The 26699-nt window shown below is 42.4% G+C and overlaps 1 protein-coding gene across 1 annotated transcript in view; it reads right to left on the bottom strand.

Moving 5' to 3' along the window:
• Positions 1-4101: 4101 nt before the first annotated feature.
• JAZF1 (JAZF zinc finger 1) overlaps positions 4102-26699 on the bottom strand; it is a 293318-nt gene continuing 270720 nt past the window's right edge. Inside the window, exons 4-5 of the mRNA XM_040433576.1 lie at positions 24533-24702; positions 4102-6679 (exon numbers count right to left, since the gene is read on the bottom strand). Of these exons, the coding sequence (XP_040289510.1) occupies positions 6503-6679; positions 24533-24702 (347 nt within the window). The 3' untranslated portion in view covers positions 4102-6502. The remainder of the gene's footprint in view (positions 6680-24532; positions 24703-26699) is intronic.

The raw sequence follows: 26699 nt of genomic DNA, 5'->3' as shown, positions 1-26699 counted from the left end.
AGTCCCATACCTAAAATAATCTTAATTTTCATCTAGCGTCTTTTCAAGTCAACCAGTAGTGCTGTGTGTTCTGTGCATTAGATGAGCGAGGAATGATCCAGACATGTTAATGTAAGACAGGTGACTGTAACTGTGCCACCTGCGGCACACAGCACTGCACACGGGTGTGCCCTACGGCTAAACAGATAGCTACATATGGAATGAAACAAACATTACAAGGCAAAGGAAAGTACAATTAAAAAATAATCACTATAAACATCAAACGAGAGTCTCTTGAAATTCCTTTCCAACTGCCTGGCCCCCTTTCTGTGGGTAGAGTTGGAGGGGTGCAGTCAACTTGCACATATTCTGTGCTGTATTCACAATAATTGGCATTTCAGAAAACATTAGCTCGGTTGGCAATAGAGAACTACAAAGTGCTTTAAATCTCCATCTTTATAACGGAGACATTTATCACAATTCAGACAAAATTACTGGAAATAAACCCCACAGAATGAATACTTGGGCAGCATTGCATGTTTTTGTCAACACGGATGTATCGACGTGAATACCACATGACATGGCGATAATGTAGGAGATACACCTGTATACACGGGGGGTTCTGTAGAGGATGACATTCACACCTCCTTTATCTGATCCTGTAGATTCAGCAGTCCTTAAAGCGTTTGTACAGTATTAGGCTACATTAACACGACCGTATGAATGAGTCCGTATCCGGACCCATTCATTTCAATGGGGCTACAAAAGATGCGGACAGCACACCGTGTGCTGTCCACATCCGTAGTTCGGTTCCGCGGCCCAGCATAAACTATAGACTTAGAGCATGTCCTATTCTTGTCCACAATTGTGGACAAGAATAGGCATTTTCTATGATCGCAGCGGTCATGTGCGGCCCGCAAATTGTGGAAAGCACACGGCCCGGTATCCGGTATTTTGCGGATCCGGAAAACACTACAGTCGTGTAAATGCCTTAGACAAACATGGCTGCTTTAATCTAGAAACAGCACCACACCAAGGGTTGGGTAGCTAAGGGAGAGTTCACATCACCGTTATTTTTCTGTTCTTCTGATTCGTCATCAGTTATGCACATTTGGCATCCGTTTGAGCCATTTCCATCTGAGATCCGTTTTAGACAGAAAAAAAAGTCCTGCATGCAGTACCTTTTTTTCCGTCTTAAAAAAATGGATCTCAGACGGAAATGGCTCAAACTGATGCGCAGAATCCGTTTATTTTTTTCTGACGGAACACTCCCTCTAATGAAATAATTGATGCTAAGCTGCTATGCAACACACAACCTGGGAACAGGTGTGGTGCTGTTTTTGGAAGAGTTAAGCCACGTTTTGTAATCCCTCACAACCCCTATAAAAAGATCTTGTCTCCTGGACAGAGTCCCCTTAGGGCTCATGCACCCATCAGTATCACAGTTCCCTCCAGACGCCGCATATTTAGAGCCAGAAATTGAATTATATATCATCCTATGGGATCAGGAGAAAATCCCAGAGCAAGGTCTTACATTACTGGATCTGAGCCTATCCTTGACACTTAATATACGACTCCTGTAGGGGCCATGTTCACAGAGCCTTAAATCAGATTATCCTAAAATCCAGAAGGGGGTCCAGAAGTGTGCCCACTCCCCAACACCATAAGCCTCTATCTCTTCTAACCCATCCAACACGTTCACTACAAACCAACCACCTGTCTTGCAAACATCATCCTATATGATCTTTTACCTTAGAACCAGCAAAAAATCCCCCCAAAAAACTAGACCATAAGTATAAAAAAATAAAAAAAATGTATCTCCGACCTCATCCCTGAGGCACCTAGTACAGTTTACACGAGCCTCAGACAGAACATTGAGCAGATCCAGCTGCTCTTTTGGCTACAAAACAAATGAAGGTCTTCTGCTCAGTGTGGATGACCAAGAGGTCCAACTTCAGTTCATATGATCACCAGAATAAGCCACTGAGCGATTAATATGACTCCTAAAAGCGAACTACTGTAAAACCTATATCTAAGGCCACATTTCTTAATTTTTTTTCCTATACCAAGCTGAAGGTACAAGCTGCAACCCTGTTTGTGTCGCCACAACATTTACTGCCCCTGAGCTCCAGTGCTTCCCTGTTACCATGGTGACCTTGTACCTCACAGCATCCAATCAGAATCCAGCTTTTATTTTTAATTTTTTTTAGGTATCAGATTGGTTTCTCTTTCACCAACTATCCCTATGATAACACTGAATAGCCAGAGCACAGGAGCGGGATGTATCGTGGTGTCATTTGGAGAGACAGATCCACTCGGCTTAAAAATATTTGAAAAAGGTTGTCACACTTTAATACGGGCTTTCTGAATTCTCCTTTAAATTCCTATAGGTTAAATGTAAAGCTCTCACAATCTGTTTTCTTTTATATAAACAAGACAATATCGTATGACTCTAGAACCTGAAGTCTATGGGCAACAGTTAAGGTTTGCATATTCGTGGTCACTACTTTCCTAGTACGCCCAACTGCAGCAGATCTACACTTGTCCATCACTATGTTCCCTGTGAAGGTACAAAACTTCAAAGTAACTGAGGAGGCCATTTCAAAAAGGGACCTGGTTGTTACTCCTGTGACTCTCGTGGAAGTTGTCAAAAATATACAACCCCATTAATCAAAAATACTTCCTACTAAAATATAGTCAGGCACAATTCTAATGGGAAACATTACCCGTTACCATAAAAGGCTTCTAAAATTTTTTAGGAGAATTGTGCCACTTAGTAAATGTTCAAAAAGTCGACCCTGAACTAGCCCTGGTTCTTCTTTGTGCTCCGCTTTTGCACCTTTAAAATGGCACACATGTGACCATCGGTACACTTGCCCTTCTGAACTTGTCTCAAGTAGCAAAGAAAAAAGAAAAATGAGAAATAATCTTCTGCATTTTAAAGGCTATGGATACCTTTGAGGAAATTTTTTGGGCTAAAAATCATTTGATCAATTGGTCTTTTCTAAATATTATCAGCAGTTTTTGTGATATCTGCGGTTAAAAAGCAGTCTATTTGCAGACTGTCCCTCCTGAGTTCCTTCAGCTGACAGCTTATGTGAAGCCTTATACCTGATCTCCTGACCTCATAAACACTCATTTATGCCATATTTCTAACAGTTTGACAAGAGTTTAGCTGTAATGAGTGTTTATGAGGTCAGGAGATCAGATGGCTGATGGAACTATGGAGGGACAGTCTGCAAATAGACTGATTTTTAACTACAGTTATCACAAAAACTGATGAAAATGTTCTCAATTTAAAAAAATATTTTAAGCCTAAAATGAGAAGCAATCATAATTTTAAAAAAATGCCCAAAGGTGTCCATAGCCTTTAAATATGTTGCTAAGCTCCAATCTATGGCTCCTTACCAATTGTTGTAGGAACCACTGAATCCTTGTGCTGTCTAGACTAGCCCATGCCATATGATACAGCCAAAGGACACTAGAAATTCCTGTGGTCTACAGGGAGTCCATGTCCTGTTCATTGTGCATTCAAGAGGCACCCTATTCTTCCCAAGAAGGAAAGGAAACCCCTGTTACAGTATGCAATGGAGCTATGGAGATTTTTTTCTCATGGACTCACAGGTACAATACGGGCCCATGTATCTGTAGTACGGTGCATGTGCATGAACCATGGGACATGACAATATGATGTAGTGAACCTTCAGGTTGGATGAAAAATGACTGAGCAGTTCCATCATTTTTGGGGTGCTCTTTATGGCACATTACCTTTAATTTGTATTAAGTCCTGTGTTGCTAAAACCTGCAATGCTGCTTGAAATATGAAAATTATATTTGGCTTGGGTGGCATGGACAACTTTGCATCTGTGGGCAGAACAACCAGACTGGGTCTTCTTACAACATTAATATTGTCTCACTGAGTCAGTGGAATTACCCATTGTGTTTATAGGCCATCCCGCCAATGTGCATAACATGGTGGCAGCAAAGAGAGGGTGAGTTACTTCACCTATCTTAGTACTGGCTTCCTGGCCTACCACAGAACATAGGTGGTGACAGTAACCCAGCCAACGTCTATAACAGAAGATTTTTTTTTGATTTTTTTTTTATCCTTTTTCTTTTTTTCCCTGCTAGTTGCAGACAAGAATTTTAGCACTTTAAATGGTAACAAAAATAGGATAAGCAAGATAATAGGAAAATGATAGCAAGCGCGACCTTTATATGTATGTCATTTAAGTATGAAAATATTTCTTATATGTTAAACATTCTTATTTATACTTCCATTACCTCTGCAACCAATACCAAATATACTTATACTGAATCTAACAAGTAAGGCAGGTTAGCGAGTCTGAACGTGGTGGTCATTTGGTTTTAAGCGCACATTAAGCTCCTGTCACCAGAAAACAATGAGAAGATTAATGTGGTAGTAAAATTCTGCAACAAAATGACTCAAGTTTATCGAGAGCTTTTTAGGTTCAGTTTCCCTCAAGTACAGAGGATAGATGTATAACTAACTATGTATGGTTCACGTGGCGTTTCCAGGAATATCGTCAGTTTTTATAGTTTGTGCCCTTTTCCCTAGTTGAATTCATTAATGGGGGGGGGAGTCTATTTTGTACAACTGAAAAATAAAATACTCTGGAGAAATGGGACTTAAGGAGAGCCCTGAACACGGAAAATTGTCCTTATTGAACCAACTTTCCCACCATGCCGATGAATGGACCATATCAGAACAATAGTCAGGTCAGGGAAAGGCAGTGATCATTATGTCTATGGCCAGCTTACAAGCCCTTGCGACAAACTGAATGGACTAAGTGGTCTTCTCCGTGGACACATGTAAGTCCTATTTCCTAGTCAAAATGGACTCACACATGCCAGATTTGTTGCCAACATTTCTGCACTCCTCAGAAGGAGGCTTGTAGTAACCCACACACTTGCCGCCAGATGAATGGAGCTGATTTTAAGTCACAGAAATTTTAGCCAGGAATGTGCTATGTGTTTTTTTTGACTTGCGCCATAACTGTGATGTGCTTCCTCGGCCTATTTCCTTTGATAATGCCTATAGTACATATTTAACGCTGCTATAACCTGTCTGCATTTTTTGTCTAAGTCACACACTCCTCTCTACATAGGAGTTACGGTTAAGCTATATGACCACAATAAAATAATGACATGTGACTATATCTCGTTTTGTTGCTGCAAAACTTTGGGCCTTGACTTCTGAAGAATTTCCATAGGAAACAAATTCACATGCAACAAACTGCATCCACCTAGCTTCATCTATTGAAAACAATGGCATACAACTAGAAGCAACACTGTGATGTGAACCTGCCTGATAATGTCAAGGCATCATAATCAAAGGGCTAGCGTAATAGAGAAGCAATGACAGGAGGGGTAATGGGTCCATGGACATGCCGTGTGAGACATATAAGATGGCACGGCCATGACTTACTACTGATCACTTCATTGTCAGTCCTATATATAAACTGATGTAGACATCTAGGTCCAAAGCAACCAATCAGAGTACAGCGCTCATCCAGGTTGGAAAATAAGGTATAAACTGATCGGTTGCGTTGGGCATCACCATATACTTTTTGTCTACATGGTCTTTTATAGTCTCTTTGGGGCTTCTGATTAGAGATATCTATATACAATTCTCCACGTTAATGCTCATATCATCTAACACTTTATACACATTGTCGGCTATATATATATTCATCAATCCTCCAGTATGGAATCCTTTGGCATACATATCAATGTTATTCTGTGCACCTGGGACATTTAGTGCAAGTTTTGCTGTGGAGATAATCAGCCATATTGCCGGCTGGAGTCCAGATAAACAGCTACCGTCATTCATAGTCACATATGAAGGAACACTGAACCTAAGTCCCTAAGATAAAACTTGGCCAATATTCCTTAAAGCGTAGGCCCACAAAATTTGTTGCGTTCCAAATCAAAATCCTCTCAGTTGCTCTTTGTTGCTTCCTTAGTCTGTTGCTAAGGAGCAACTGACATGACTTGTAAAGGCCAATCTCATTGATCATGAACCTACTTCTATTGCCACCAGTCATGGGTGGTCTCCAGACTCACTTGGCAGTAAAATAGTTCTAATGGTCTCAGTGCTGAGATTACTCTCCCCATTCACATAGCACATCTAAACAACACAACACGCATCCCAATTGACTGTACTGTCTTTTAAGGTTGGGAGGGAGAAGCGGCTGTTTCCCCCATTGAAGGTTTGACCATATATTATTGTTATTGTAGCACCGTATCAAAGTAATGACAATGGGTCTGGTAAGGAACATGTGCAAAGTACAAAAAGGGTCACTTTAAAGAAGAGAGATCCTTCCAAACAACTGGAATCCTTTCATTAAAGCATGCACTGAAACATAGGTTTCGTAGGATTTTGGAGCGCTTTCTCCTTAAAAGCAACATAAAGGAAAAAAATAAAGTAAAACCAGAAGGTGGCTGTTCTCAGAATTAGCATCTGCTGGTGAGGGTTTCTTGGCACAGATGTCTTCAGCTTTTATTGCTGCATTTTCCTGATAATCTCAGCAGAGACAGGAGGATGGAAATTGATTGTGTGGTGACGGAGACCCTGAGCTGTCTTGTAACTCTTCCCACAGCGGCATTTGAAAGGTTTACGGACTCGTATTTGCGTTCTGTGTCCATTCTTGGCGTGGTACTTAATACCGTTTACATTCTGCGGGTGAGAGGAAAAACAATACAGATGTTAAATTAAAATGTGAGATTTTCTCAAGATTATGTTCCTCCTATATGCCAAGAAATTTTCCTTTATGTCTATAATGCCCATGGACTTTAAAGGGGCTTTCCAGGATTCTTATGGTTTTGAACAGATATGCTCATGTAGTTACTTACCTCATGTACATCTTCTCCATTTTGGACTCTCCTGACCTGGTTTCACCATGTAAACAAATCACTCTGGTTCCCATCCTGTAGGTAGCACTTCCTGATGTTGTATCCAACCAAACCCATGATCCACCTCTCCTTTCTTTGCCACACCTCCAGCACCGCCCCTAACATCCAGCTAGTTTATAGCTCCTCCCACCCAGCTAGTTACATAGACACTTCTCTATCATTACTTCTGTTGCTGCTATGATAAGCCCATGGAAGAAAGAGCAGCATGTCCACGGTCATGTGACCACAGCCCAGAATCGAAGATAGGAGCAATAAAGGTAAAATAAATATATTATAAAATGAAAAATGATTAAACTATATAGATGCAAACCAAAAACCCCTTTTTAAAATAGGGTCCTTTGGCATGTTTGACTGGTATATGTCTGAGCTGTATTGAGAACCATAAAAATTAAGCATTCAGTGGAACAGTATACAGAAAAAAGACAGTTATTCCTCCGGGGAAGGAAAACCAAGCAAAGGGGAGAGTTTCAAACTTAGTACATAGTAACCAAACAAGGTATCAACCAGGAGGCTGGTGTCACACCCAGCCATAGCCAATAACATGATATTTTTTTCTGTCATTTTTGAAGGGCTTTGTAGTTTTTGGTGTGTTTTTTTGTGGCTGCTGTTTTTTACAGCGTTATTTAGGCAAAAACACCAGCTCCATATGTTGCATGGAAATAATAAATGTAGGACAAGCCGGCATTTCTTGTGCAGCGGCCCTTGTTTTAACCCCGAGGTGCACTTTTGGGTCAATGTTATTATTTTAAAATCACAGCATGTTCTGGGTTTGGCATTTTTCTCCTATAGACATCCATTGTTTTGTTTTGTTTTTTGTATCTTTCGAAAAAGCAAGTGCCAATATGTGTTGACACTTTTTGTATCAATGTTTCCTCATACTGCCTTTCAGAGGAAGTGACATTACGGGAGGGGGGTGGAGGGGTACATACTTTCCTATGAATTAAGATGGTAAAACACACTATATTGGCAAAAACAACTAATGAACTCTGAGCAAGACAGGCTTTTTGTGGCCCCAAAAAAAACTGAAAAATGTTTCTAACTGATCCTTCAGGTCTTCATTAGTTTATTTCTGTCCTGAAGAGCAAATCTACCTAGCTATAAAATAGATAGTTAGATAGATAGATACAGTAGATAGATAGATAGATAGATAGATATTAGATAGATAGATAGATATTAGATAGATACAGTAGATAGATAGATAGATAGATAGAAAGTTTTACCATCCATATATATATAGTGTAACCTACAAATATGTTCCTTCAAGGAAGACAAATATACATGCCCAATATAATGAATCACAAAATAATAAATTTATTAGACAAAAAAATCTAAATCACATAATTAAAAACATAGGTAGGGTGAACAACATCAGAAGTGGGTAAAAATAGCCACAATTGCTATACCAAGATACTGGCCACTGGCCTCAGTATCCCCAAAAAAGATGTATAACATGTCAGAAAATATCAGGGGGAGCATGTGGTGGGATAGAGTAACAATACCAACTCATAGGCCCCTTTTACACGAGCGTGACGGATTAGGTCCGGATGCGTTCAGGGTGCGTTCAGTGAAACTCGCACTATTTTGCAAGCAAGTTCAGTCAGTTTTGCGATTGCGTTCAGTTTTTTCCGCGCGAGTGCAATGCGTTTTGATGCGTTTTTCACGCGCATGATAAAAAACTGAAGGTTTACAAACAACATCTCTATTAGCAACCATCAGTGAAAAACGCATCGCACCCGGACTTGCTTGCGGATGCAATGCGTTTTTCACGCAGCCCCATTCACTTCTATGGAGCCAGGGCTGCGTGAAAAACGCTGAATATAGAACATGCTGCGATTTTAACGCAACGCAGAACTAATGCGTGAAAAACAACGCTCATCTACACAGACCCATTGAAATGAATAGGTCAGGATTCAGTGCGGGTGCTATGCGTTCACGTCACGCATTGCACCCGCGTGGAAAACTCGCTCGTGTGAAAGGGGCCATATAGTAGCCAAGTAAATAACTATCCACCAATATAAGACGAGGATGTCCTACTCAACCCTCAAATAACACTGACGAAGCTGAGGCATTTCCTCGATCATGTCTACAGGTGGGTTCTGTAGGTGGGAGTTTTATTTATCTTTTATACTTATGTAGCCTGACCTGATAGTTTATTTTGTAGGTCACAGTATATATATGGATATGCCCCTGCTGTTAATTGTTTGAGGCTATGTGTATGTCTAAAGTTTTACCATCTAGTCTGCTAATAATTGTGACAACCCTTAAAATGACGGCCATAATACGCAAACGGTTATTTTAAGATATTGGCTGCAGTGAGGCTAGTCCAGAGAGTATTTAGGAATTCTTTACAACCAAGAATTGCCAACTTCACACCCATCATAAGTAAGATCCAAAGCTGTGAATAAATAGGACAGTTAGGCCCCCTGCACACGAACGTGTGCACCCCGTTGCCGTATTGCGGGTGCCGTTCCGTGGGTATTCCGCATCACGGAATCGGCGGGTGGGGTTTGAAACCCTACACTGTGTAGTGGACGAAGCTGAGAATTGCAGAGCTGCTCCATTCACTTAAATGGGAGTAGCACTCCATCCAATCTGATATTGATGGCCTATCCTGAGGATAGGGCATCAATATCCAAATCCTGGAATCCCTTGAAACTTATCTCCTATTCTTCAATTTAGCAATTTCACATCCACTTGCAATTTAACCACTTAAAAATCTGTCCCACTTCTGAGCACATCAGGTGCCATAGATGCCGGGTTACTGTGGTTTTAAACAGCAGATACCCGGGCCTAATTATGGGATCGGTGAAAACGCCAATTTACAGACATTTTAACCCTTCAAATGCCGTGGTCAATTGTAACCATGACATCTAAGGCGGCTCTGACATCGGGGGAGCAGTTTGTTTCTTGTGATAGCCTCAGTCCCTTTGAAGCATCCGAGGCTACCAAAGCAGTAGGCCCCAGGTAGCAGGATTCCATAGAAACATAGTGCAACTCCTGTAGGCAGCAAAGGTAATTCAGTGCAGTCTATGGGACAAGCAATCTATCAATTGCTTGTTAAAGTCTCTTAAAGGGACTTGCAATATGTGTAAAAAAAAAAAAGTGTTTTTAAAAATATAAAAAATAAAAAAACTATAAAAAATTCAAATCATCCCTTTTCATTTTTAATAAAAATAAAGATTATTTGTATCACCATGTCCCAAAATGGCTATACTATTAAAATATAAATCTATTTATCCCATACTGTGAACGCCGTAACGGGAAAAAATCAAGATGGCCGACGACACTTTTTCATCGCTTCACCTCCTGCCCCCCCAAAAAAGTATAAAACGTTACCAAAATGTTATACACACTCCAAAACTGTATCAATAAAAACTACAGCTCACCCCACTAAAAAAGGGCCCTCACACAGCTCTGTAGACAAAATATAGTATACAAATGAAGATAACAGGTCAGTTTAACTGCAGAGGGAACCTCATAAAACTGAGGAAATTGCATTTTTTCTTTCCAATTTCACCCCATTTGGAATTTTTTTCCAGGTTTCCCCTACATTGCATGCAATATAAAATGGTGCTATTAGAAAGTAAAACTTGTCTCACAAAAAACAAGCCCTAACAGATATGTGAACAGTAAAAAACTGTTTAAAAAGTTATGGCTCCGGAAAGGAAGGGAGTAAAAAACGAGAAAACAAAAACAGAAAATTGTCCCATTCTTAAAGGGTTAAGACAATCCAGGACTAAAATAACCGTTTAGGCCCCATGCAAATGAACGTGGTTTGGCTCCGCATCTGAGCCGCATTTTTTGCGGCTTGGATGCAGACCCATTCACTTTAATGGGGACGCTAAAGAGTGCTGCCCTCATCCGTTGCTCCGCAAAAAGATAAAACATGTCCTGTTCTTGTCCGTTTTGCGGACAAGAATAGGCATTTCTATTATGGGCGCCCCATTCTGTTCCGCAAATTGCCTTAGTGTGAGTTTGTCAAAAGGTACTTAGGGCACACTGATATTTACCATTACAGGTAATTTGCAATTAAAATGCTATGTGAACGACCTTGAATTTTGGAGCATGCCCTTGAGTACATCACTAACTATTCTGAGTTTCCAGTGGATTCCAGAATAATAAGGATATTACATGACTGCAACTAATATGCAAATTAACTCATTAAATCCGTGTATTGCTTTACAATAACATTTTTAATGGCATTTTGATTGGCAATGAAATTCTCAATAAAAGGCCTTGCGCAAACTACACATTTTATATGTTATTTTCTAGCAATCTGAATCACACGCTCCACAGGACTGGTGGTTTTAACATCCTTATTCCCTAAATATTTCTTTCTTTAGACATATTTTAAAAGGATTATCCAGCAGTCCTAGAAAAACATGGCTGATTCCTTCCAGAAACATTCCAGTCCTATCCATGGCTTGTACCCGGCAATGCAGCTCAACTCCATTGATGTGAATGGGGCTGTGCTGCAATACCACACGCAGCCTGTGGACAGGATGGCGCTGTTTTTGGAAGACGGCAGCCATGTTTTTCTAATCCTGTACAACCCCTTTTAGAGTTAAATTAACAAATGATAAATATATATTATCCTCTTCACATAGGAATACAGACCGCACAGTAGTTACAGTTAACATGGCTGTGCTGTTGGTTTCTGATATCAAGCATTGGCAGTGGTGAGCATCCTCCTCTGCCTGCTATCAGACGTTTATTGCCATTTGGCATTTTAATTGCATTCTTCAGATTAATTTTTGCTCAGATGTGACACGTAGAGTGGTGTTAACCCTTCGGGGAGCGCTGGCACAATGCACTTCCTACAACACGCGATGTGTGGACAGGGGCATCTTTACAACATGAAACAAACAAATAAAAATCATCTTGCACTTGTATAAAACGAACCAAACGTTCTGTTAATGGGACTTGATGAGCAGTAAACTCTGCAGATCATAAATACCCTCGGCTTGTTAAGTCTGCGCAGCTGCGGAGCGCACTGAAGACAATTATATGGCGGCTCTTATCATTCATGGCCTCTGCCTTGAAAAAGTAAAGTCTGTAAAAACCTCTGTTTGAAATGTGCCCATACCTAAAAACGGTAAGAATTTGACACCTGACTTGATGAGCTGGAAATTTCCCTCTAGTCACAGCTTGAACTCTCTCTCAGATTTTCACTACATACAAATTAATACTCAAGGCCAGAGGCTGTGGCAGGAAGGAGCTAGTATGCACCAATACATGGAGAAAATGTATTCCCTGTATATAGCACCAAATGGGCTTACAATCTATTTCCCTTTTTTCCAAACATGCAACCTAGGGTCATTTTCATGGTAAGCCAATTAACCTCTATCAATAAACTTTTGAAGATTGGGAGGAAACCCACAGAATCCATACAGATGTTGTCCTCGGTCAGATTCAAACCCAGGGCCTCAATGATAATAACCACTGAGCCACCCCTCTGTCATCAGCCTCTTTCCCTATTGGGTCTAATCATTTTTCCTACCTCAAATACACAGGGAATAGTTTCATAGGATATCAATCAGCCTACAGGTATCTTTTTGGATACTTGCGGATGTTCCGCTGGAGCTAGATTTAAACCCACAACCACAGCGATACATGGCGATTGTGCTGACCACCGAGCCACGGTGTAACTAGCAATGACAAATGTTTGCCTTTTTATACTGGACCATAAAGTAATTACACCAGGGACCGTTTCAATAAACTAATATGTTGTACCTATAATCTATGCATATAAATATTATACTGAGTGACATCATTCTAAAAAGTGTGAGGTCATCATGTATATAAGTGTACGGCCACACGCTCAGGTTTCCTGATGTACTTTTGGAAGCCAAAATCACGAGTGGATCCTAAAAGGAGAGAAAGTACAGAGGACAGATGCGTAATTCACTCCTGGTTTTGGCTTCCAAAACTGCATGTAGCTTAGGCAGGGTACCGAATCTCCTTGAGGAGACCAGTCCTGTATGGAGACTTACTGGCAATGCTCCATGAGAAATTAATGTTCAAAGAGGTATCTCCCAAGAAAGAGAACTGGCAAGATGGTTCTCTTTCTTGGGAGATCCCTTTTTACAAGACTGCATGCAGAAACCTGACCGTGTGGCCATACCCTTACATATCAAGTTGAGGATACGATTGCATCATATTAAGCTTGCGCCATGAACATAACTATATACTGTATAAAGGGCAGATACAACTTCTCCTCTTCTTTTTCGAATTCACTCCGGGTTTTGGCTTCCAAAACTGCATCAGGAAACCTGACCGTGTAGCTGGACCCTAAAAACCTACTAGGCTAACCCAGTGTTACCTATGAAGTAATAATGCATCATCTTGTTCCTTTAGTCCTGCCTGGAAAACACTTAAGGACACACATAGCTCCCAATACAGGATTGTGCCATGAAAGGTGAGTAAATTGTGCTCAGAATGTCTGGAAACTTGATTTAAAAGGGTAAGAGTAAGTCTTTGTGTGGCTGTGTCCACAACCTAAGCCACACCTGCAGGGAAGGGGTGAAAATGAATTATGACCGAAGACAAGATTTAGTTCAGCCCTAATAAAACGCACATAGCATAGGAGCTGCAGGCAGGGGGTAAGCAAAGTAAGGTTGGAGCCGGATCTGAATGAGTAACATAGAAATAAATTCAGCTTCTATAATTACCGGGGACTTGCTACTTCTTTTTCCACTCTGCTAATGTCAACATTTTGTTTTGTGTATCGATGGCGCTTGCCAAGGTCTAAAGGTATGAAGTATAAAACAGTGCCAATCTTGTAAATGGCTTTTAATGCCCTGGTTTACTGCACTGGAGGCGACAAATTATGAATTCAGATGACTATTTAGTTTTGAGAAAAACAAATATGATTCACTAGGGAAGTGATGTGGCAGATGCACGGCTAACAAACTAATTGAATGAATGATGAGATGCCAGTCTAGAACTGGTGGAAATATGGTCCTCCAAAATCCACACTGCAAAGTTGTTGAAGATAAAGATTATCAAAAGCTGTACAGTGCTTCCAAACTGTGGAGCTGTGGAAAAAATCTGTCCACAAAGCCATTCGTCCTAGCAGCATTGGCCAATTTGATCCATATTATCCTTGGCATGGTCCTCTGCCAACCATTAAAGATGGCCAAGATTTGGTTTGTGTGCACATTTGGGTGGGCAGTGACTACAATTCTAATTGCTTGAAATTATTATACCAAAGTAGTGGTTTCCATAGCTCACAGGCAATTCTCTGAGAAAACATTTTTCATCATCAAGATAACTCTGGAACATTTAGGGTATGTTCACATGGTGGAAAAAATGTATTTGCAGCAGAAGTCCAAGGATGACTCCCGGATTCCTAGTGTGAATGCCACAAAGCCGACCTCATTAGCCTCCTTTAATGTGGGACTATGTGTCGAAATCCGTGTGGAGAATCGGTCTTCTGAACATGCCTTTGAAGGGTATAAACATGTTTACAACCAATTGTTGTATTGTTCCAGTGCATGTAAAATAAAAACTTTTAATATTTAAAATATCCTAATGATTTGTATCTACAGCTCCTATACAGACCAACAGTATATGTCTCCATGGTTACAGACTACAAACTATGTGTAGTCTGATGCTGCAGTCATACTCCCGTCCATTAGTGTTGAGCGAACTTCTGTTTTAAGTTTGGCGTCTAAAGTTCGGCTTCCGGTTAGCGGAGAATCCCGATATGGATTCCGAATTCCGTTGTGGTCCGTGGTAGCGGAATCAATAATCGGCCATTATTGATTCTGCTACCACGGACCACAACGGAATTCGGAATCCATATCGGGATTCTCCGCTAACCGGAAGCCGAACTTTAGATGCCGAACTTAAAACAGAAGTTCGCTCAACACTACCGTCCATCTGTACCCTGCTAATGTAAAATTGTAAAGCTGAATGACTGAAGGACCAGACTACACATTGCTTGTAGTCTGTAACCACAGAGACACATACGTCTGTAAAGGATATTGCGTAATCAGGACTAATTGCAAAGTTGCTTCATTTTTGTCCTTTAGATGTACTGGTCAATATGAGAAATCGCCAAGATGCATCATGTTTCAACATTTCAGGACCATGAACAATACACTGAAAGGTGACCCCCCCCCCCTAAAATATATTTATATTCAGATTATTTCATCTATAGATATATAACTGGTGGTTGAAATAAACTATCCCTGCACCTCCTATGCTCAAAATATTTCATCTAGAATGTTCTGGTGAGTTCATAAACTACGTGCTTGTATAATTCCTGTGAATCCGCTAACCATGGCTTTGCCTCATTCACACGTCCGTGATGATCAGTAACAAGATGGTCAGTGGTTCAACTGTGATGATGTCCGTAAAGGATCCGTGTTTGGTCCCTGTATCCGTTTTTTTTTTACCTCCATGTGTCATCCATATTCCACGGGCACTGCCCAGCTGAAAATTAGTTTTAAGAGCATCTACTAGCAATGATCCGTGAAACACGGATGAAACAGGAATGCCATCTGTGTTGTGTCCATCCTTTTCCATGGACTACAATGGGAGTGATGGATATGTAAACAAAAATAGGGCATGCTTCCATGGTGTAACCCCAGATCCCCAAAATATGGTAAAATATGGTAAATCATGGATGTGTGAATTAATGGGTATGTGTGTTGTCCATGGAGGCCTAACTAATACTATGTAGACTACCCATCAGTGAAACAGGCTTGACAGTGATATATATAAGTGCTAACAAAGCAATAAAATGATAAGCAAAGCATGCAAAGTTTACTGAAAATAAACACATAAAGCAGTGCAAGCTGAAGTGCACGTAGGAACAAGGTAAAACTGTGACAACATGAGCAGCTATGAAACTCACATAAAAGATCTGCAAACAGACACAGGGTAGGTCAAGGGCAGAGTTAATGTGTCGATTGTCAGGGTGCAATTTTAGAAATGGATGTGAATCATAAATGCATGACAACCTATGATGAGACTCAGGGAATCCAGATAGCTCTCGTACCTCAGTGCAGTGCAACATCAAGGCCATCAGAAAGGTCTGAGAAACCAGGAAAGAGAAGCTAATGCCAAGTCAGGCCGTGCCAAGAACAGCACTTGCATGGCTTACCTTCTAACAGATCCGACCCACCTTTTGGGTAAACAGTAAACTTCCTTTTGGCAGCGTGTTCAGTTACAATATATCCAAAACCCTTACAGACCAAGTAAAGCGGCTTATACGATCTTTAGCCAAAATGACAGCATTTTGAGATAATTTCTCAATCTGACACTAATAGGAAAGCATCAAAAATGATTTTAAGATTTGTCAAAAATAGGGTAGGTTATAGGGTTGGGATGCTATTTATCCTTAGTACATAAATCTTTATGCACAACTTTTTTTCTGTTTGCTTATGTAACTATTTTTGGCGCTTTTTATTCCCGATGATACATGATTTTTATTTTAGTATTTTTTTTATATACCTGGGAAATACATTTAAAACTGGAAAAACAGTCTTTTTCAAATTTTTTTTTTTTTTTACTAATACACAGTGCAATTAAAATAACTTTTTAAATGATGTCTTCTTCCCATAATGGTCGTTTTTATATAAGGAATGTATGGGTTATGGTTGCCGGGGGTGAGGCTAGAAGCAGTGGTGTGACTTTTTTTTTATTTAGTTTTTTTTGTTTCTTATTCTACACTTTGGGTGTATATAAGCAGTTTGGGTGCATTTAAATATTACATTTTTTTAACTGCTGATTTCTCCTGTAACTGGGGCTGACTGGAGAGGTCTGACTGGGGGGTCTGGAAAGGTCTGACTGGGGGGTCTGGAAAGGTCTGACTGGGGGGTCTGGAAAGGTCTGACTGGGGGTCTGATTGGGGGTCTGGAGATCTAATGGGGGTCTGGAGGTCTGATTGAGTGTCTGGAGGTCTAATGGGGGTCAGATATGGGGTCTGGAAATCTAATGGTGGTCTCGAGGTCTAGTGGGAGTCTGGAGGTCTGATATGGGGGTCTAAAGGTCTGATATGGGGGTCTGGCAGTCTAATGGGGGTCTGGAGGTCTAATGGGGGTCTTATTTGAGGTCTGATATTGGGTCAGGGTCTTACATGGAGGTCTAATGGGGGGTCTGATCTGAGGTCTAAAACTGGGGTCTGACATAGAGGTCTAAAGGGGGTTTGGTCTAAGATGGGGGGGATCTCATTTAGGGTTTTATATGGGGGTCTGATCTGAAAGGAAAGGGAGTTTTTTTTGTACTAGCGCACAATATAAAGGGGTGTTTCTGTACTGACGCACTATCTGTGTGGTACCAGTATTTTCAGGGGGACTGTTTCTGCAGAAAAGTATTGGGGAGCACAGTGGACACAGTATTGGGGGTGGCAGGATAGGGTGTTGAGAAGGTTAGAAGGAGGATGGAAAAGTAGGAAAGTAAGGTATCTGTTTGTTAAACTCTGCAGAGACGAGGTGCGGCTGAAAGAAGTCACCATGGTGGTCTGGTATGACAGGAGAAGAAGAGGAAAGTTAATTTCTACATCAGAGAAGAGACATCACTGGATGTAAGAGGTAGATATGTGGGTCTGTATTACCCTGTATGTTCTGTAGCGCTATATGTAATGTTTTCCAAGCATGTCTTTAAAGGGGTTGTCAGTTTTTTTGGGTATGAGCGCTGCCTTCTCTGCTCTGTTTACCTGCTCATCACTGCAAATGCTACGGCGAGCAGGTGAACAGAACAGAGAAAGCAGCTCTCATATGAGCGCTGCCCTCTCTTCAAACAGCTGATCGTCGGGGGTGCCAGAGAACCCCGGCTGATCTGATATTGATGACCTAGGACATCCCCTTTAACAGTAGGACTGGAGGGAAGGGGGGCCACCTCAATATTTGCCTTGGGCAGCAGAAAAGCTAGGTGCACCAGCGCTGAGGGGCGGGGGGGCCAAGCTGAACTCTTGCATCAGGGCCCCTACCATGGAGCACTTCCAGTAATTCTCCATTCTCAAGGAGATTCGGCACCCTGTCTAGGCTGCATGCCAAAACCAGGAGCAGGTTTAAAAAAAAAAAAAATAGAAGAAGTTGTATCTTTCCTTTACACCTTCTCTCCTTTTATGATCCACTCCTGATTTTGGCTTCCAAAACTGCATCAGGAAACCTGACCGTGTGGCCGTACCCTTCACGGCAAACAAGTCGCAGCTTGTTCCATTCCTGTTTAGCAATGGTCCCACAAAATGAGACTGAACTGGGTTCTCAGTCCAGTCTGCAGAAGGTCTGAAACGACCCCTGTTGGCTGAGATTTTTTTTTCACATTATCTAATTGTCCTGAGGGGGGCACACAGCTTGGTTGCACACTTCACGAGGGTGGCTGAGGACAACCAGAGGAGGTGTGCAGATTGAAAAGGAATAGGTCTATGATCTAAAATTGTACGCTATTATGAAAAGGAATAAACTATCCTCTATTTGACAAGCTATTTCACACAAAAGCCTTGGGAAAGAAGAAAATAAAAAGCATCTAATATTTATTCAAGTCTCTGTATCATTACTTTTTATTTGCCACTTGCTCCATGTTTGTCAGCTTTCCTGTGGCTCATTAATTTCATTCCCTTCTGACTTAATGGTGTGCACGATATCCTTGAGACAGTCCTTGTGCATTCAAGATGAAGGTGGTGTGATAGGAAAAGCAGGCAGGAACAGCCCGGGCAATAAAAGGAGGGGTGGCAGTCACACAGAGAACAGACAGGATGTAGCAAATTACGAGCCCTCTACCTCTAGCTTCTCTCTTCTAAAGAAACACTTGCCGCAGTCTAGGGATGCCCCCTGGGAAAAGGGACCCCTGTTACAATGGCAATGGCTAGTTTGCTTCCTGACTTAAGACATTGTCGTTTTACAATATGCCCTCCCACCATCACCACTTTACTCATAAACACTGCATTCTTGGGAAGAAAAGGATATGTCTGTGTAATGGGCATCTGTGATTTTCTGATGTCTAAACCTAGACGAAACAGATAAAAAAATAAAATAAACCTGCACCGGCCTCTTACTAATTGAGCCGTAATTAAGAACAAGAGCGTCTTACAGTAGGGTTTCTGGATGTGCCATGCTGTACCCACTAACACTAATTTATTGTATCTGGCTGCGCCATAAATATGTTCACACTGTTCGAGGCTTAAATGGACAGGAATAAACATCATGTGAGACACAAGTGTTAGTGAGACAGTCAAGAAGCTGGGGAAGAAAGCCGCTCATACACAGCGGTGACAGCCCCGGGCGCACCTCTGCTGGAGCAGGGGCTGGGATACCATGTTTAATTACACCTCTAATACAACTTTTTCTACAGTCCCTCTTTTTTTAACTTACATAATATCAAAAGTCCATTCGCCTCGTGGCACAAACCAGAGACAAAGGCAATTAGGAAAGCCGCTATTACGGCTGCAGTTATATTGGCGTGACAAAGCAGCAATGCCCAGTCTGAACATGGCTTGAGCAGGACGGAAAATATTCATGGGGAGAAGTTACTGAGTTGGGTATGTTTGGATCACAAGTAATTATTGCACACTGTAATAGATATACAATCATAAAGAAGAGTAAATTACCCCATAACCCTGCCTTATAGTTTACTAGTCCCTTAGCAATCTTGAGATGGAAAATGGACATGAAATATGTCTCCCTTTAGGAGATGGTGGAGAAGAGGTGGTTCCTAAAGGAGCTCTGCATTTAAAGAGGACCCGTCACCTCTCCAGACATGTCTGTTGTAGAAACTACTTGTATTCTCCATGTAACAACATCTATTCTTATGACTCTATGTTGTGTTGTTCCTTTATTATTCCTACTGGAAGTTATGAATGAATTGTCAGCAGCTTGCAATAAAGGTACAGATGGGTGTCCCTGTACAGTCTGAAACACCGGTAGCACTGATTGGACAGAGTGAGACATACCAGTTACTGGTAACACCCAGCAGTACCTTAAAGGGTTTCTATCACTTCATATCACATATTTAGGTGTCAGACACTAGCGATCCGCTAGTGTCTGCTCTAACAAACCATCCTAATATGGGGCAGCCGTTTTGCTAAAATAACAACTTATATCTATATGCTAATGAGCCTCTAGGTGCTATGGGGGCGTCATTAGCACCTAGAGGCTCCGTCTACCTTCCTAAACTGCCGCCGCCCAGTGCGTCCCTCCAGCCCGCCCATCTCCTGCTGAAGCGATCCTCTCCGTGCGCGTCTCTGTTCTGCACATGCGCAGTGAATGTCTGACCGCTTCCCTGCTCAGACATCTCCACTGCGCCTGTTCCTCGGAGCACTATGATGTCATCGGCGCAGGCGCAGTGGAGATGTCTGAGCAGGGAAGCGGTCAGACATTCACTGCGCATGCGCAGAACAGAGACGCGCACGGAGAGGATCGCTTCAGCAGGAGATGGGCGGGCTGGAGGGACGCACTGGGCGGCGGCAGTTTAGGAAGGTAGACGGAGCCTCTAGGTGCTAATGACGCCCCCATAGCACCTAGAGGCTCATTAGCATATAGATATAAGTTGTTATTTTAGCAAAACGGCTGCCCCAAAACCTATCATATTAGGATGGTTTGTTAGAGCAGACACTAGCGGATCGCTAGTGTCTGACACCTAAATATGTGATATGAAGTGATAGAAACCCTTTAACTGCAGACTGCTGGCAATTGATTTGTAAACTTCTAGCAAGAATAATAAGGCTGGGTTCACACCTGAGCATTTTACAGCGCGTTCCTACGCGCTGTAAAACGCTCAACAGGCAAAAACCAATGATCCCCTATGGGCATGGTTCTCACCTGAGCGTTTTACAGCGCGTACGAACGCGCTGTAAAACGCCCTACGCCCCAAGAAGTACAAGAGCTTCTTTGGGGCGTATGGTCGCGCGTTCCCGCTCATAGACTTCCGGGAACGCGCGTCAATGGGCGTTTGCTTGTTTTCCTCCCACGTACAGTACAGACCATAAGTTTGGACACACCTTCTCATTCAAAGAGTTTTCTTTATTTTCATGACTATGAAGGCATCAAAACTATGAATTAACACATGTGGAATTATATACATAACAAACAAGTGTGAAACAACTGAAATTATGTCATATTCTAGGTTCTTCAAAGTAGCCACCTTTTGCTTTGATTACTGCTTTGCACACTCTTGGCATTCTCTTGATGAGCTTCAAGAGGTAGTCCCCTGAAATGGTCTTCCAACAGTCTTGAAGGAGTTCCCAGAGATGCTTAGCACTTGTTGGCCCTTTTGCCTTCACTCTGCGCTTCAGCTCACCCCAAACCATCTCAATTGGGTTCAGGTCCGGTGACTGTGGAGGCCAGGTCATCTGGCGCAGCACCCCATCACTCTCCTTCATGGTCAAATAGCCCTTACTTTCAAAGTTTTCCCAATTTTTTCGGCTGACTGACTGACCTTTATTTCTTAAAGTAATGATGGCCACTTGTTTTTCTTTACTTAGCTGCTTTTTTCTTGCCATAATACAAATTCTAACAGTCTATTCAGTAGGACTATCAGCTGTGTATCCACCTGACTTCTCCTCAACGCAACTGATGGTCCCAACCCCATTTATAAGGCAAGAAATCCCACTTATTAAACCTGACAGGGCACACCTGTGAAGTGAAAACCATTTCAGGGGACTACCTCTTGAAGCTCATCAAGAGAATGCCAAGAGTGTGCAAAGCAGTAATCAAAGCAAAAGGTGGCTACTTTGAAGAACCTAGAATATGACATATTTTCAGTTGTTTCACACTTGTTTGTTATGTATATAATTCCACATGTGTTAATTCATTTTGATGCCTTCAGTGTAAATCTACAATTTTCATAGTCATGAAAATAAAGAAAACTCTTTGAATGAGAAGGTGTGTCCAAACTTTTGGTCTGTACTGTATGTAAACGCCTGATAAAATCGCGCATACAGAGTACGCTCAGGTCTGAACCCAGCGTAAAGGAATATCACAGCCCAGAGTCATAAGAATAGATGCTCCAGAATTGTTGTTACATGGGGAATGCAAGTAGTTACTAAGAAATGGGGGAAGGGGAGGTGACAGGTCCTCTTTAAAGGGCATCTGTCAACAGATTTGTACCTATGAACCTGGTTGACCCGTTACATGTGCACTTGGCAGGTGAAGACATCTGTGTTGGTCCCATGTTCATATGTGTCCACATTGCAGAGAAAAATTTAATTTTATGAGCAATGGCGGCATTGCAGTTACACCTAGAGGCTCATCTGTCTCTGCAACTGCTGCGCCCTCTAGACTTTGATTGACAGGACCAGGTGTGATGATGTTTACACTACCTGTCCCTGTCAATCAAAGTGCAGAGGGAGCGGCAGTTGCAGAGAGAACATAGCCTGTAGGTGTACTAGTAACGCCTCCGCTGCTCCTAGAGGCTCATTTGCATTATAAAAAAAAAAATCTGCAATGAGGGCACATATGAACATGGGACCAACACAGAAGTCTTCAGCTGCCAAGTGCACATGTAACAGGTCAGCCAGTTTCATAGGTACAAATCTGCTGACAGATGCGCTTTAAAGTGCACCACAACTATGAGGTTTATCCAGTGATATTGCCTGTCCAAGATGATTTTGTTAAAGGGGTTGTCTCATCATAGAAAATGGGGGAATATCGCTAGGATATGCCCCCATTGTCTTATGGGTGCGGGTCCCACCGCTGGGACCCGCACCTATATAGAGAACGGAGCGCCGCAAGGTGGTGGCTGGAGGACTCCGGTCCGGCCACCACCAAGTCGGCTCCGCATAGAAGTGAATGGAAGAGCACCGCGCATGAGCGGCCCCCGCTCACATTCATTTCTATGGGGCCGACGGAAATAGATGAGCCAGTGCTCGGCTATTTTTGCCTGCCCCATAGAAAATGAATGGAAGGCGCATGCGCAGTGCGCTCTCCTTCACTTGCGGAGCTCCATTCTTGATGTAGGTGCGGGTCCCACCGCTGGGACCCGCACCTATATAGAGAATGGAGCCCCGCAAGGTGGTGGCTGGAGGACTCCGGTCCGGCCACCACCAAGCTGGCTCCACATAGAAGTGAATGGGAGCCCACCGCACATGAGCGGCCCCCACTCCCATTCATTTCTATGGGGCCGACGGAAATAGCTGAGCCAGTGCTCGGCTATTTTAGCCTGCACCATAGAAAATGAATGGAAGGGGCAAGCCCAGTGCGCCCTCCTTGACTTGCAGGCCTCCGTTCTTGATGTAGGTGCGGGTCCCAGCAGTGGGACATGCACCTATAAGACAATGGGGGCGTATCCTAGCAATATACCCCCATTGTCCATGATGAGACAACCCCTTTAATATCACTGGTTAGAGCAAAAGCTAGTAGATTTTGTACCTTACAAGCCCAGAAGAGATATAGCCATAAGGTATGTGTACCCAATGGCATACCTCTATCAACTGCTATGGGTAACAGTACCTGAGCAAGAGTCCTCCACTCTCATGTTTCCCAAGTTAAACAAAATGGCTTCTCTAACATATAAGTAGACCAAGGTAATAACTATAAGTAACTATGGAACCATCATCTGCAGGATACTGGTAAACAATGATCAGAAGGCGAGCGATCAGAGGATCACAGCTTTACTGCCATAGGAAACATTAAGGAATTTGGATAAATGGGAAGGAGTGAAGCAGTGCGTGATGGAGCGCAGAGCAAGGACCGAAAAGTCCATATTAACCATCATCGTTCCATTTCCTGAAGTTACTGGATGCAGTTGGTGGTCCTAGTATTGTGGGCCCCATGGTTAATTGTTACGCCCCTGGCCATTTCGACAGCCGCTGGAACATTCCATACGCAGACAGGGGGCTAGTTAAGACACATATGCTTCTTTGAATGGAGCGCTCACTGAACTCCTGGTCACTCACTCCCAACTCACTGATCTAAAGAACTGACAGTAGTGTCCTCTATATACCACATTTCAAGGTCCACAGGGAGTATTCCTGTTTTGTGAAAAATAAAGCAACATCCTCTGCTTGCTGTCAGTGAATTAAAATATTTTTGTTAACTATTCAGATTATGGAAACCTTTCTTGGTCATGTCAAACTGACGCAGATGAACAGCTCACTCTAAGGCTAAATGCACACGATCAGGATTGGGTGCGGATTTGCGTGTGGAAAAACCGCACCGTAGGTCGTGCACATTGTATTCTATGAGAACTTGAAATTCTCATCTACACGATGCAGATTTTTTCCGTGCGGATTTTGACCAGCGGTGCAGATTTTACAATCCATACCATGTCAGTTTATTTTAGTTTTCCTGACCAGATTTTCTCTATTCACTTAGTAAAATCCACACCAAATCCGCATGTAAATCCGCGGATTGTCTGCATGGATTTCACTGCGAACACCTGCGGATTTCAGGGCAGATTCTCCGCACATGAATCCTGGGCGTGTGCATGTACCCTAAGAATCATTGACGGAGATTTATCACACTGGTGTAAAGTAGAACTGGCTTAGTTGCCCATAGCAACCAATCAGATTCCGCCTTTCATTTTCCAAAGGAGCCCTGAAAAATGAAAGTGGAACCTGATTGGTTGCTATGGGCAACTAAGCCAGTTCTACTTTACACCAGATAAATCTCCCCAATGCTTTGTGTTTAGGCTTTACGCACATACATAGGAGAAATCATAATCACATTACCTTATATCTCTTTTTACATCCAGGAACTGGACAGGCAAATGGCTTCTCATCCCCTCCATTCATACACATGGAGCTCAGAATTGCTTCAGAGCTAATGGCACTCTCTGTGGTCCACGACTCATCACTGTCTGAGTCTTCATAGTCTACTTCTTCCTCATCATATTCGCTACCTGTGGAAAAAGAGAATATATGAATAGAGCCTATGGCTGATGGTGGACATCATCAGTGAATCATTACTGTGGAACCTTCCTTAATACTGGGGTACAACATTATAATGAAGGCAAAGTGACATCACTGAGATATGAGATGGACACTGGATCATTAAAATATTTAATGGAGCCAAAAATGTTGTAAGGCTAGTTTCACACACTAGCGGTAAGAGATTCGGCAATGCCAGATGAAGAACCTGCTGATTGTCTTACCACTAGTGTGAAACTAGCCTAAAAAAAACATTACTCACCACTTCTATCTCCTGCCGATCCAGCGCAGATTCTCCAACGGTCCCCCATCTGGTTTTGTTTACAAAGTGCCATCTCCAAGGTAAATGCATTTAGTACAACATTTGACCACAGAGGCCACTGATATGGCTGGTATGGCACGTCATCACCAGTAACTTGTCATGTCAAAGTCATGGACAGCAGTTTTACAAACATCTCATTTAGCTAAGTATAGTGGAAAAACCCAGGGGCGGACTGGCCATGGACCTTATAGGGAAATCTCCTGGTGGGCCGATACCCAGCTAAGTAAATAAGAATCTGATGCTCCCTACACTAATTAATGGTAGGAGCATCAGGGACTTATGTACAGCCGCAGGGGTCCTCCTGAATTCAACTATATCGCTGTCCTCAGGATGGTAATAATATTAAATGCTGCAGCAGGTGGGGCAGTATTTGTGCTGCACTGTGGTATTTTGGGCTGGACTGCGGTATTGCTGCCCCCCTCACACTTCTGTTGTCGACTGTTTGTGTTGTCCCGCCTTCTGTCAGTTTGGACCTGTCTACAACATGGGGCCACTTTTAGGGTTTTTTTTTTTTCCAGGGCCACTTTAAGTTCCCAGTCTGGCCCTGGAAAAACCCTTCTCTGATTTTTTGTATCGACTACATGAGAGGAAAGTCCTCCATTGCTGCTGACTTACCAGGGCAGGGTAAAAGTTGGTGGTTTCTGAGGAAAATATGAAGGGCCCCTCCTGAGTAATACAGCCATAATACTAGTTAAATAATACAGCTATACAATGCCATCTAACAGTACCAGTATGTATTTTCACATCTCATTTTCCTACACATCCCTTACTTATACCTTCAACGTGCCCATAGGCCTCCTTGCAAGCAGCATATGGCAAATATAGTCCTTTTGGCATACACAGGGCTGGTATGCAATGACAAGCAAACGTAATGTTTTTTTCACAAGGGAGCCTATGGGTGATGTATCCCATTGTATGCATGTACAGTGAGATGGGTCACCATCTTACGTCTGATATCAGGAGATCCTTTTGATGTATATGTCTGACACAGGCCCAAAATGAGATGTGAATAGTTCCCAATAAGGCCACACAATACCCAAATAGCAGTACTGTACAGTGCTAATAATAATATCACTATGCTAAATACCAGGGGATTATGTCTGGTGTTGACGAGTGGTGGAGGCCCCTAAATGGTGGCCAATTAACCAATTTTACCCATAATATACTCCAGCCTTGCTTTAGGCAAGTACAAAAGGCTGGCTCCAACTCTTCCACAAGACTCCGTTACACAAGAATTGATACCATCAAATGAAAAAGAGGAGGGTTTTAGCCCAAAAACGAGAAAGCAAGCAAAACCCACGAACGTTACCTCCCTGCACCGCTAAGCTCTTCGTCTTGTGACTAGCATGAAAAACCTTTCTCCAAGGTAGGGAGCAAAGCATACCATCCCAGTGCCTAAGAGCTGCCCAACGCTTAGGAGCATAATTCTACAGATCATAAACCGTGTCAAATAATATGTTGACAAGTCCTAATGCATTTACTAGCCCTGTGGAATTAATGGGAATTATGTCAGAACATTAATAAGAGTTACAGCAATTACGGTCGCGCAGTTCAGTCCCTCAGGTGTGGGAATGAATGGCATTGTAAGGCCGGCCAGGCCTGGGTTCTGTGCGCAGCACAAGGTGTCCGGGCACCTGGAGCTCATTT

The sequence above is a fragment of the Bufo bufo genome, chromosome 5, assembly GCF_905171765.1.
Source record: "Bufo bufo chromosome 5, aBufBuf1.1, whole genome shotgun sequence".
Taxonomy (NCBI): domain Eukaryota; kingdom Metazoa; phylum Chordata; class Amphibia; order Anura; family Bufonidae; genus Bufo; species Bufo bufo.
The sequence above is the reverse complement of the archived record's forward strand: the minus strand, read 5'-3'. Positions and strand labels throughout refer to the sequence as shown.